The sequence below is a fragment of the Metschnikowia bicuspidata genome (assembly GCF_001664035.1).
Source record: "Metschnikowia bicuspidata var. bicuspidata NRRL YB-4993 chromosome Unknown METBIscaffold_2, whole genome shotgun sequence".
Taxonomy (NCBI): domain Eukaryota; kingdom Fungi; phylum Ascomycota; class Pichiomycetes; order Serinales; family Metschnikowiaceae; genus Metschnikowia; species Metschnikowia bicuspidata.
The window spans coordinates 1613502-1625740 of record NW_017387732.1 but is presented as its reverse complement, the minus strand read 5'-3'; the positions used below and the strand labels follow the sequence as shown (position 1 = coordinate 1625740).

General features: G+C 50.8%; 6 protein-coding genes across 6 annotated transcripts; 3 read left to right on the top strand and 3 right to left on the bottom strand.

Annotated features, from left to right (window-relative positions):
• Nucleotides 1-866: 866 nt before the first annotated feature.
• On the bottom strand, nt 867-1730 carry METBIDRAFT_39899 (S-formylglutathione hydrol; the record flags this gene model as incomplete). The annotated part of the gene is made up of 1 exon (XM_018857199.1): nt 867-1730. One exon carries the CDS (start codon nt 1728-1730, stop codon nt 867-869), a length of 864 nt encoding a protein of 287 aa, XP_018712835.1.
• Nucleotides 1731-3952: 2222 nt separating this feature from the next.
• TFA1 (transcription factor TFIIE subunit) lies at nt 3953-5095 on the top strand (the record flags this gene model as incomplete). Its single annotated transcript, XM_018857193.1, has 1 exon — nt 3953-5095. One exon carries the CDS (start codon nt 3953-3955, stop codon nt 5093-5095), a length of 1143 nt encoding a protein of 380 aa, XP_018712834.1.
• Nucleotides 5096-5556: 461 nt separating this feature from the next.
• On the top strand, nt 5557-7059 carry CTP1 (Ctp1p; the record flags this gene model as incomplete). Its single annotated transcript, XM_018858760.1, has 2 exons — nt 5557-5587; nt 6200-7059. The coding sequence occupies 2 exons, from the start codon at nt 5557-5559 to the stop codon at nt 7057-7059; spliced, it is 891 nt and encodes a 296-aa protein (XP_018712833.1).
• Nucleotides 7060-7392: 333 nt separating this feature from the next.
• Nucleotides 7393-8229, bottom strand: METBIDRAFT_25035 (uncharacterized protein; the record flags this gene model as incomplete). Its single annotated transcript, XM_018855285.1, has 1 exon — nt 7393-8229. A coding segment is annotated over one exon (837 nt), but the record flags the coding sequence as incomplete, so codon positions are not given.
• Nucleotides 8230-8310: 81 nt separating this feature from the next.
• METBIDRAFT_39536 (uncharacterized protein) lies at nt 8311-8709 on the bottom strand (the record flags this gene model as incomplete). Its single annotated transcript, XM_018857153.1, has 1 exon — nt 8311-8709. A coding segment is annotated over one exon (399 nt), but the record flags the coding sequence as incomplete, so codon positions are not given.
• A 2644-nt stretch (nt 8710-11353) lies between these two features.
• On the top strand, nt 11354-11957 carry METBIDRAFT_31251 (uncharacterized protein; the record flags this gene model as incomplete). The annotated part of the gene is given in 4 exon segments (XM_018855821.1): nt 11354-11365; nt 11474-11852; nt 11870-11898; nt 11913-11957. The coding sequence occupies 2 exon segments, from the start codon at nt 11354-11356 to the stop codon at nt 11771-11773; spliced, it is 312 nt and encodes a 103-aa protein (XP_018712830.1). The 3' UTR covers nt 11774-11852; nt 11870-11898; nt 11913-11957.
• Nucleotides 11958-12239: the final 282 nt, after the last annotated feature.

Below are 12239 nucleotides of genomic sequence, written 5' to 3'. Positions count from 1 at the left end.
CTCAATCCTTTCGATTCTCTCAATCCTTTCGATTCTCTCAATCCTTTCGATTCTCTCAATTCTTTCGATTCTCTCAATCCTTTCGATTCTCTCAATTCTTTCGATTCTCTCAATTCTTTCGATTCTCAATTCTTTGGGGAGCAATGGTGCAAGCTTAGATCCCGAAGCACTGCCCACCTTCAATTCTGGGTACTATGGGGACCCAAAACCCATGCATTTTGTATGCCGCCTGTGGCGAATATTCCAAATATTCAGCTCATACAAAGACGTGTACTAAGCCATCACCATTATGACGTTCAATGGGAGTGATGGGAAAATAGATACAGCACCTCCAGGCATCTCTTCAGATTCCCGCAACTCTCGTGTATTTTTGCAAATGCTCACGAGTTTTGCATTGGCTCTTGGGGTGACGGAGCTCAGAGAACATAAGCTTCATTCTACTTCAGTAACAACAATCACGCACCTTGACGTGCAAAATACATGCGCCCAGTCTAGGATGTCAGCAGAAACATCGTGTATGAGGAGCCAGCTGTGACCACCTCAATATAATACTGCGCCGAACTAAAACAGCTTCGACCCCACCACAAACACCATCTCAGGGAATATAGCCAACGTACATTTTGGACAGTACAGCCAATGTCCTATTTGGCAACATCATTCCAGACGTCGCAACTTCAGACTCTTCAGTCCACCCAGTCCAGTCAGATTTGTTAGGTAACTCAATCAAGTCAGTTCTCTTACTCACTGCTCTTCGCTCAGTCAAGTCAGTTCTACTCCCTGCTCTTCGCTCAATCAAGCCAGTCCCAGTCCAGCCCTCACCCCATATCTCTTCCCATCTCCCCGACCAGAGCACGCCCCACGCACACTCAAATCAAACCCAAGGCCTTGGCATGGTGGACGGCATGTTCCTCCGCAAAAGAACTCACGAAAAAGTACAGGTGGTCGTAGCCCTCGACGATCCTCAAGTCAACCTTGCCTCGGTAGCTGGAATCCTCAGCCGCCTTGACGAGGTTCTCCGGCTGCAAGGTGCCCTCCTCGGCCCAGAACTCGTCCTGCGCCCCCTGATGGATCAAGATGTCCGGCTGGTGCTCGTGCGTGTACTCTTGGATCAAGTACACCGGGTCGTACTGCCGCCACAGCGTCGTGTCCCTGCCCAAATACGCCTCGAAGTTCTTGGTGCCCAAAGGAGCGTTCAGTGGGTTGGACAACGGCGCAAACGCACTCACGCTCCGGTACTTGCCCGGGTTTTTTAGGAAGCCGGAAATGGCACCGCCGCCGCCCATCGAGTGGCCCGTGAGCGAGATCCGCGCCATGTCTAGCTGCGGGAAACGGCTGGCCAATTTGTCCAAGAGCTCTTCGTGCACGTACGAAAACATGTTGTAGTGCCTTGCCCACGGCTGCTGCGTGGCGTTCAAGTAGTGGCCCGAGCCGGAGCCGAGATCGTGCTCGTCGTCCTCGCCGGGTATGCCCGTGTTGCGGGGCGACGTGTCTGGAAACACAAGGGCAAAGCCGAACTTGGCGGCGAAATACGCCAAGAACGACTTTTCCGTGGCATTGTCGGGCGTGCACGTCAAGCCCGACAAGTACAACAAAACAGGCACGCGGCGCGGCTCCGGGCCGGGGATATAGACGTTGACCTCCATTTTGCAGTTGGTGGCCGCCGAGTCATGGGACAACTTGTATAGCTTGCCACCAAACTGGCCGATTTCGGCGTTAGTAGTGAACGACATACTGCGGGCGGCTAGGTGGGATGGCCGTGTTTGTGGTTTCTGGTTGGTAGATACTCGTTAGGAAAAGCAAACGAACGGGGCGGGGGAGAAAAAGAGGGGTACGTAATATTTTGCAACTATGCGAAATAAGCTGGTGGCGAGAAAGCGCGGGGAGCTGGCGCAGCAATCCAGTGAGACATGCGGTGACTTGGCGGGGGTTAGGGTTTTTTGCTGGGGACATGGGTTTGGACGAGGATCTGGTTTATTGGGTTGGTTTATTGGGTTGGCTTATTGGGTTGGCTTATTGGGTTGGCTTATTGGGTTGGCTTATTGGGTTGGCTTATTGGGTTGGCTTATTGGGTTGGCTTATTGGGTTGGCTTATTGGGTTGGCTTATTGGGTTGGTTTATTGGGTTGGTTTATTGGGTTTGTTTATTGGGTTCAGGTTTGGTGGTTCGGGGCTATGGATATGGGGCTGGGTTGTTAATTCATATATTGTGTTTCGATTAATTAGTTAAGATGCACGGATTGGGTCGGGTTGTTTGCTCTCATTGGTTCAGGTTCATCAGTCCAGTGCCATGGCTTTGGGAGTGTGATTGGGATACTGGATGTTGCTCGTGAGTTGGATGTCATATATTGTGTTTCGAATGATTAGTTCAGGCTCGTGAATTCGGTGTAGTAGTTTACTTTAGTTTGCTTGCTTTGAACAGTTCATGGTGATCAGCTCAGGGGCATGGGGTTTTAGTGTGGGGTTTAGCTTTGATTCCTTAATTTTGGTTTTGGTTTCCTGTTTTATTTCTTAGTTAGGTTCCTTAGTTTGGTTTCTAGGTTTGGTTTCTTGTTTGGTTTCTCAGTTAGGTTCCTTAGTTTGGTTTCTAGGTTTGGTTTCTTGTTTGGTTTCTCAGTTTGGTTTCTTAGTTCGGTTTCTTAGTTCGGTTTCTTAGTTTGGTTTCTTAATTTTGCGTTCGGCTTCTTAGTTCAGTTTATCAGCATGTTGTATTAATTTCGCATTTAAGTTCGGTTTCCCAGTTCGGGTCTCTGTGCTTGGTTGCGGAGTGGGCTATGGACTTGCTCTATGGACCAACAGGTTTGATTTGGAAGCTGAAAATGGATGTAGACGATTGCTGAAATTAGAACCCAAAACACCGTTTGTGCAGATTGCAGCCGGGTGACTCGTTCTACATAGTGGAAGGTGTGGCTTCTTCGGGGTCGAACACATCTCTATTGAGGAGAAACATTCACTTTTCGTGTCCCAGTGACATCAAAGTAGGGAATGGTTCAAAGAGCCCATTTTGGATGTTCAGTGCATCAACGTTATACTGCGCCCACGATCAGAACGGGAATACCTGGAGATCATCTCAGTTGCAATCAAATTGAGAGTATTTCTTCTTGACAATAGTCCAGTCCTGGATTGTCTGGGTTATGTCACACTGGTATGATACATCCAATTCGGGTTTCTGCACATGCCTAGGAAGGCTCTAGAAAGGAGCGAAGGGTTAAGCCTCAAGCTCCCATGACAACATCACAACAAGTAAACTAGAACGAGCGTATCCCACCAACACGCCATTTCATTTAGATCATGTTCTCCACCTTTGGCCCCAAAAGTCCAGCTGCAGAGCCAACGGTGATCCGGGCTGTCACGTGACACCCCAAAGGTTCTCCAGAAACACTGCCAGACCACTCAACCAGCAATTTTTGGCACCAAATCAAATGGCCTGATGTGAAGTCAACGCTGAGAGGGAGGAAGCTCAACCCAAAGGCCAGTCGCCTCTGAAACAAGCTTTTGAAGCCGCCATTCTCACGCATTCCCCAGACTGCAGTGCCCACCATGTTTCAACTTCAAACACTCCGTAGAACACGATGGATGCAGGTGACCCCGAGAGCTTCCAGAAGATTCTGCCGAGACCTCCGTTTTTCCGCCCGTGCCAGAAATGTCAATTTGCCTGCCGAGCAAGGAAGCACCATTGGCCCTCGCATGGCCAGCGAAAGGGCGAAAAACACGACAAACAAAAGGAAGCAAATGGCAACAGCAGAGTCCGCCACATTTGAGCTTGGAGTATGCACGTCCCCGCGTCGTTGTCACAATATACTCGTGTTTGGCGTTGCCCGTGGGCGTTGCCCGCCAACTCGCCCGGTCACGTGACCGCACCGCTGTTGTGCTCGTTCTCTGCCATATGGAAAATCCAACCTTTCCAACCCCACCGAAACGCCACAAACCCGGGACTCTCGAACCCACGGCTGCAAATGGACGACACCACACGCTCTCTCATCCGCTTCGTGGCCCGCGGCTTTTATGCCCGGCCCTACGTTTTGATCATCGACGCCGTCTTGATCCACCTGGTGCTCTCCGAAGACGATCTCATCTATCTCTTGGGCATCCACCGGAAGGAGTTGCGGTCGCTCTGCAACAAGCTTGTGGACGACAAGCTACTTGCCAACCACATCCAAAAGGAAGAAAACTCACAGCAGCGCTTGACCAACCGCACGTACTACTACATCCACATCACCGAGGCCATAGATTCGGTGAAATGGCGGGTGCACTCCATAGTGTCGGCAATCAAGGACGAGATGTCGCTGTACGGAAACCCACATGGGTACGTGTGCTCGCGGTGCGGCCGCAAGGTGAGCCAGTTGGACGCGATCTCGCTTTTGAGTGACGATAAGTCGTCGTTCATCTGCGACACCTGCGGCGCGGTTTTGATGGAGGACGATTCGCTGCAGCAGGCGTCCATCAAGCAGGAGAATTTGGAGCGGCTCATGGTGCAGGTGGACCCGATCATCGGGTACTTGAAGAAAATCGACAACGCGCACATCGAGGACAACACCTTCGAGACTGCCTTGACGAAGGCCATCCCGGCCCAGTCCAGCTCCACTGCCTCGTACACACTTTCCACGCGCGTGGCGGGAAACTCCAGTCTGCAGATGTCCCAGTCCTTACAGAACGCCGCCTCGAAGGCCAATGCCACGTTGCACGTGTCCATCACCGCCTCCGACGAGAACTACGAGAAGGAGCAGCAGGAGAAGGAGGAGAGGAGGCAGAAGTTGGAGCAGAACGCCTTGCCCTCGTGGCACTCGGCCTCAACGGTGGGCCAGAGCACAGGTTTCGGCGTGCCCGACGACGAAACGGCCGCTGCGGCAGGCCCTGCGCCCACGGAATCCACCGATCCCGCGGTCAAGCACGAGGAGCTGGGAATCAAAACCGAGAGCGACGCGGCGCCGGCGGTTCCTGTGCCAAGCGCCAGCCCACTCACGGAGGCGGAGCGCAAAGACAAAGAGGCGCAGGATGTGCTTGCGGCGTATTATGCCAATTTGGCCGAGAAGGAGGCCCAGGAAGACGACGACGACGAAGAAGACGATGACGACTTCGATGATTTCGAGGACATCTAGGACGGTGAACGCAAGCCGGGGCTAGCGGGCGTGTGAATCTCCACCCTGCCCACGGCGAGGCCGATGAGATGGGAAAGAGAAGGGACATGCGGCTGGGCGAAAGGATAGTCATCTAGACGGGAAACAGGGTCCCTTCATTTGAATTTTCCGTTTGCAGGGGAGAATGGACGCACGAGCGCGAGGCCAATTGTCCAGGTAAACGTGCAAGCTTTGAACAGAGATAGGAGCACCATCAACTGAGAAAGATCAGAAGCATCATCAGATCGAAATGTCACAAGCATCATCAATTTGTGAACTCGAAAACATGAGAATCATCATCAACTTGGGCTCAAAAAGATCAGAATCATCATCAGATCGAAATACCACAAGCATCATCAATTTGTGAGCTCAAAAAGATTGGAAACATGATCAACTTGGGCTCAAAAAATCCAGAGAAGTCATCAATTCGTGGGTTCGAAAAGATGTCAAAAAATCCAGAGAAGTCATCAATTCGTGGGTTCGAAAAGATGTCTTTGACTTGCAGGCCCTCATATAGCGTGATTGCTCTTTCGAATCCTTCTCCGCTGTGAAGACATCATTCGAGCTATTTTCGGAAAGGTTGCAGCGCTCGCCCGGACATTGCCAAGCAGCTTATGAGAAACAGCAGAAGCTCCACGGCCGCACAAAATGACCCACTGATGAGGCCCGGGTCATGCCAAATCAAATAGTGCCAGATCAAAGACCGTCATATCGGATTCTGCATGAGACCCTCGATCTAGCCCCATCGAAGACTCACGTCCCATGCTCGGCCCGAAAGCCGCACGCACAATCGTGCATATTCCGTGCGCGACATGGAGCTGCCTTGAAGAATGGTGGAGTTTTTCGCCCCGGTGCCGGAGTCGACTACTCAATGCCCGAACAAAAGGTATGTGGACATGCAAAATCAATCACATGACATAGATGACCCCAAAATCCGTATCAAGTGACCGGATTAATTCGAGAGTTTCTGGGTCTTATCTCAGAAAATCGTCATGGGCACTCAAGCCAGCCGAGGCTGGCCATGAGTCATCGCTCAAAGCCCCGGCTCTTCTTCGAATTTTTCATACTAATAAATCAAGAAAGCAGACCCATTCAAATCGTTTGTCGCAGGCGGCACTGCGGGCGCCATCGAGGGCGTGATCACATACCCGTTTGAGTTCGCCAAGACCAGATTGCAGTTGGTGGACAAGTCATCGAAGGCATCGAGAAACCCTTTGGTGTTGATCACCAATGTCGCCAAGACCCAGGGCGTGTCGTCGCTCTATGTCGGGTGTCCTGCATTCGTGGTGGGAAACACCGTGAAGGCGCTGGTCCGGTTCCTTGGTTTCGACTCCATGAAGGCCCTTTTGGCCGACCGGGACGGCAAGTTGTCCGGCCCTCGGGGCGTACTTGCAGGACTCGGTGCAGGACTCTTGGAGTCTGTCATTGCCGTGACTCCCTTCGAGGCCATCAAGACGGCGCTCATAGACGACAAGCAGGCTGCCAAACCCAAGTATCAGTCGGGGCTTGTTTCCGGAACAGTGAAGTTAGTGAGAGACATGGGCTTCCGGGGCATGTACGCAGGCGTGGTTCCTGTTTCGTTGAGACAGGCCTCGAACCAGGCCGTGCGTTTGGGCTCGTATAATGCCATCAAGACCATGATCCAGCTGGCCACCAACACCAAGGCCTCGGAGCCTTTATCTTCTGCGGCGACATTTGCCGTGGGGTCTTTTGCGGGCATTGTCACCGTGTACACGACCATGCCCATTGACACGGTGAAAACGAGAATGCAGGCGTTGGGCGCCGACAAGCTCTACTCGTCCACGTTGAACTGTTTTGTGAAAATCTTCAAGGAGGAAGGGTTGTTGACGTTCTGGAAGGGCGCCACGCCCAGATTGGGCCGTTTGGTGTTGAGCGGAGGCATTGTGTTCACGATTTACGAGAAGATGCTCGTGTTGATGGCTTAAGTGCCTGTTGTACATATGGCCAATGCATGCGTGGATTCGTAGAGGAGATACAGTCCTGTTACTATTTTCGAATGTACTATACTCTCCCAGCCCGCACCTGTAATACCCACTGTGGTTAGCTTTTTAAGATTAAGCGAAGCCCCAAGATCAAGCCAAGTCCCGAGATCGAGCCAAGCCCCGAGATTGAGCGAGGCCCCAGATTAAGCGAAGCCCCAGATTAAGCGAAGTCGAAGGATGAAGGGCAGCTGCAAGACGAATTGAAGCCCCAGGACCCACGAAAGCTCGCAGAATTATAAAGCGTCATCACGCTGGGGGCGTGTGCCCCACTTCTTCTGTGGTCGTGTGGACTTCCTCCAGAGCGCGCGGCGCCAAGATCCGCTTCTCTTCCCTCTTGATGAAGTAGAAGTCGACCAAGGACTTTAAAAGAATGAGCGCCCCGAGCGCCATGATGCCATAGGCCGACACAGGCGTCTGGGCCCCACTCTGGGTCTCGTTAGTATCCAGGTGCTGGACAAACCCCAGCAGGTAGTTGTCCACCGCACCGCCCGTAGCGATGGGCAGACTCTTGGATATGTCGAACAGGTTCGGGTCAGAGGGCTCGTAGCGCGTGGGCACCTTGTCCGGGCGCCCGAAGTTGGCCGGGATCACGTTGTACCCATACATGAGAATGGTGATACCAAGGCCCGCCCTGGTCCCCTGTTTTGACGCGTGCGACGTGTGGAGCAAGTAGCACAACATAAAGCCCACCAACTGGAACGCCACCGACACGAGAACGTTCCACACGAAGTTGGCTATGTTGCCCACCGGGAGGCCGTGCACGAACACCTCGTCCTCGTACATCGGGCTGATCATGGTGGCCTCCCAGTACTCGGGCGACGAGTCCGCCGCGGCCTCGTCGTACGTGGGCGGGTGCTGCTCCTGTTCCATGCGGTTTTCCTCCGTGTCCGGCTTGGCCATGAGGTTCCGGAACACACCGTCCGTGCCTTGGCCCACGAACCGCCCCGGCGCGTTCAGCTGGAGCCGCCCGGTGGAGATGCCGTTGTTGAGCCGCTCATATGTCTGCTTGAACGGGAACAAGTAGTTGACCACGTTTTTGAGCCTACTGGCCGCGGAGAGACGGCCCGGCTGCGCGGCGCCTTGGCGCTCTAGATCGGCCGCCGAGGCTCCTTCCGCCTCGGACCCAGACGCCATGTGCGACGATGTGCCCTCGATGGCCACGTGCTGCAGGTGATCTAGCAAGCCGGGCCCGTCATGTGCAAGTGGCTGTAATTCTGGATATGGCTGTGATTCCGGATATGGCTGTAATTCTGGATATGGCTGTGATTCCGGGTTTGGCTGTGATTCCGGATATGGCTGTGATTCCGGATATGGCTGTGATTCCGGATTTGGCTGTGATTCCGGATTTGGCTGTGATTCCGGATTTGGCTGTGATTCCGGATATGGCTGTGATTCCGGATATGGCCGTGACTCCGGGTTTGGCCGTGATTCCGGGTTGGGCTGTGAGTCTGGGGCCTGGCTCAATGTGCCGGCGGCAAGCAGAGAGCTGGCAGGTTCGGCGTCGAAAAACGCCTGGTTTTCGTCCAGAGAACGTGGCAGCAGCAATGTGTGAGCAACAGGAGTGTACCGTCCTTGACTGCTGCTATTTTTCATAGCAAGGGTGAGTTTTGGCAAGAGAAAAAAAAAGATGTCGTGTCTTGTGAGGCTAGGGGCGCAGTACTCCAAGGTGTTTCCTATGGCGGTAGAACAGCGCGCACCCGGGGGAGGCGGGGTGTACGGGTGCGCGGCCTGGCCCTTTCAATATCAGATTTCTCAATTCAAGTATGTACGGTACTTCGGATCCTTAGAATACTACTATTCTCTAAAAACCCTTGAAGAAAAAAGGAAAGGAATAGAAACTCTCCCTGTACGGAAGTTTTTTCCCTTTGCCACGTGAGGGATGGCTACATGGCGGATACCACGTGACAGGCCCTGGGCCCCACTATAAGCGTGGTTTATTAGGACAGTTGTTTTTGGGTTTCGCAAAATTGGCGAGGCGGGAAGTGGTCTCTGGTTCCGTTTCGGCACTATGGATACCAGTGTGTCGTGCATGGCTTTGCTGCACGCTGTGTGTTTTTTGCTGCATTGGCTATCATACACGGCCCACCGCATGGTGTTTGAGCTCTATGGATGGTGTACAACTGGCTAATGCAAAAGCGTAAAGCCTAGTTTCCAGTACAAGATGTATTGTTTTGGGTCTCGGGCCTGGATTAATATTTGGGTGAATGTAGGATGTGATTAATTGTGTTTAAAGTGTTTGCATCCATCAGCTAAAAGCTCAAAGCGTGGGAGTCGAGTCACGAGATCACAGTGGAGAGAAAGGTCTCTGAAGGCTTCTGCAGCGTGAATACTTATAATTGCTTGTTGCGCCTGTTTTTTTGTTGAGGCAGCTTTAGCTCTTTGATGAAATTGCTTTTGGTTCACTTGCAAACATACGCCAGAACCAAGGACAGTGCACTTATCTCGATCATTGTCAAAGGTCCGACATGTATTCAAAATGTCCCACAACGGGCCACGCCAGAAAGCGAATCTCAGTCTCCGAGCTTGTTTGGGATTAGCAGCATGTGTGAACCTCTAAAAATAGAGCACGAGGGATTCACATCTAAAGAGTGTCAGAAAGGACCTCAGGAAATGTTCTCTCATGGCACGGTGTTCACAGTGTCGTAATACCAGCTCAGGCTGCGGTAAACACCACTAAATTGATCGAGCATGCAAATTAAGGTGATTTACGAATAGCGTCGTGATATCGAGTCTTTAAAAATTTGAGCCGACTCAGACTCAACTCGCTTAGGTTCTGGCCCCATGTTTATTCATGTGGTGTTCCACGAATCAGGGCGTGCGAGACGAGTGCGCATGCGCTTTTGAATGGGTGCAAATCACCCTCCGGTTGTTCATCTACTTAATATCGTATATGTGTAAAACACATTTGCAAGTATCGAACTCTAATTCAATACTTCCGTCGTTTTCTACTCTTTTCTGTAGTGAAGATGAACACAATCATCAGCCGCCTGTTTGACCTATACAAGATTGGCGCACTCTCATCACTTGTACTGTGATTGCCACAATACTTTTTTTTTTCCAGAGATTTTCAGCTAAGGCAACGAAAGACACGCTTGGAGGTCAAAAACCCACCCCATGCTGTCGCCAAAATCAGAAGATAAAACTGCTACGATGTCGACTTAGCGAATTTACTCGATATTGACTTGGTGACTTGGTGGCTTGGTGAATTCACACGATGCGCGCGGATCGGGCAGCCCTTTTCGCAGCCGTACTTTGTTAGGCCAGCCGACTGCAAAAAGTCACCTTTCCTATATAAACAGGTGTTCGCCCCACCTTTTGCAAACACGCTTCCATCACTCCATTCTTCACGGACAAACGCTTCATCATGATTGCACAAGTGATTTTTTGCTTCAGACTCATCAATTGCGTTTCGGAAATCGCCGCGCTCTGCCTCACAGGCTATTTTCTTGTCGTGCTCCTTCTTGAACTCTCAGTCCAGGCAGAATCTGCCACCATGGACTTGAACGCTGTTCAAATCGAAGAATACTACTCTGGCCCCTTCGGGGCTGAGCCTGAGATTCAGACTCGCAGTGCAAACATCTATGCTGATTTCATCTCTGTTCATATTGCTGCTGCCTCTGCTGCCTCTGCTGCCCCTCATCCCAAATATTCAAAGGCCACAGAAACGGACTGCTCTTTTGTCTCCTCTCCATCAAGCGACGGTAGCATTTTGGAATTGTCCGATGGGGACACTGGTGCTTCTTCCGTTCTTTCTTTCAACTCAGACTCTAAGCTTGGCTCCTCGGCAGGTTCTTCTATGAAGCCAGCCGTAGTTGTAGACTACATTGAGACTGATGAGATCAAAAGAACGCAAGGAATATTGATCCCGGACAATAATTCTATTTTCAATGGAGAATCTAAGATCTCCAAAGTAGAAACCACCGCTCTTCTGCCTGCCGCTAACCCAGATATTGACATGGAGTCTGGGTGGCAAGTTCAGGGAAGAAAGCGCAAAAATTGCCGCAGGAGGACTGGCACAAAAGTGGGGACAGTTTCGGGGACTTCTGGAAAGAAACTCGCCAGTGGGCCAGAATCTCCTGTCTCCAAATCTTCTCTTTCTAAGAACCCTTTTCTAGTTTTGGCCGACATCGATGAGAACGACTATCAGGAACCACGCCCAAGCAGACCACACAAGAAAGTTCCTGGAAATCTCGAGCTCTCTTCCCTTGAAAACGTGAGTCCTGGTATTTCTGCGGCTATGGATCTGGCTGTGGACAACTACGAGGCTCTGACCAAAAATGCAGTCATCAATTCGATGGATATTGCCTGTGAAACTATTGATGAGAAAGACCTGGGACTCAGCCAGGATTTGCTTGAGGGATCACTCCCAGACGCGGAAGAGGATCCACATATGGGCTCCAAAAAAGTCGGAACTACCGTTGAAATGTCTGATACTTTGGTATCTAATATTACTGATGATGGTTGGAAAGTTCAAGGCAGAAAACGCAGAAATTCCCGGAAAAGACCTGAACGGAGCGTCATTATGGCGACAACAACGGGATCAATCCTGACTGATCAGAAGGGTTCCTTGGGGTCAACCCCATCAATGAAAAATACCTCCTCTAATTTGAATCCTTTCCTGGTGTTGGCTGAAATAAGCGAAGAAGATTTTCAATAAGCCACACCAAGAAGATGTTTATGTCTCGGAAACTGAGACAATTGCTGGCCACTGAATCAATGGACAGCATCGTGCTACTAATTTGTTAGCAACATTCTCGTAGACTGATGATTAACGAAGAAAGAAAGAAACAGGCCGTAACAGGCCGTACTTTCTATCTCTTTCGAAACCAAAAATCAAAAAAAAATCAAAAAAAAAATCAAAAAATCAGAAAAAGATCAAAAAAGAAATCAAACATACATCTGTGGGGTCTTTGCCTCTTCGATGTTTTCTTCATTCAAAAGATATATAGCAATAAATATAACTCTACATTTACATTTCACAGGCAAGTCTTGGTGCTGGATCACAAGCTATACACAGCTTCTCTTATATTCATAAAGGTTGCAAGTGTTGCACCATGCATCAAACTGCAGAAAAACTCTATTGGGAAACNCCTTCTCGCAACAAAATCATCAATATAATCGTG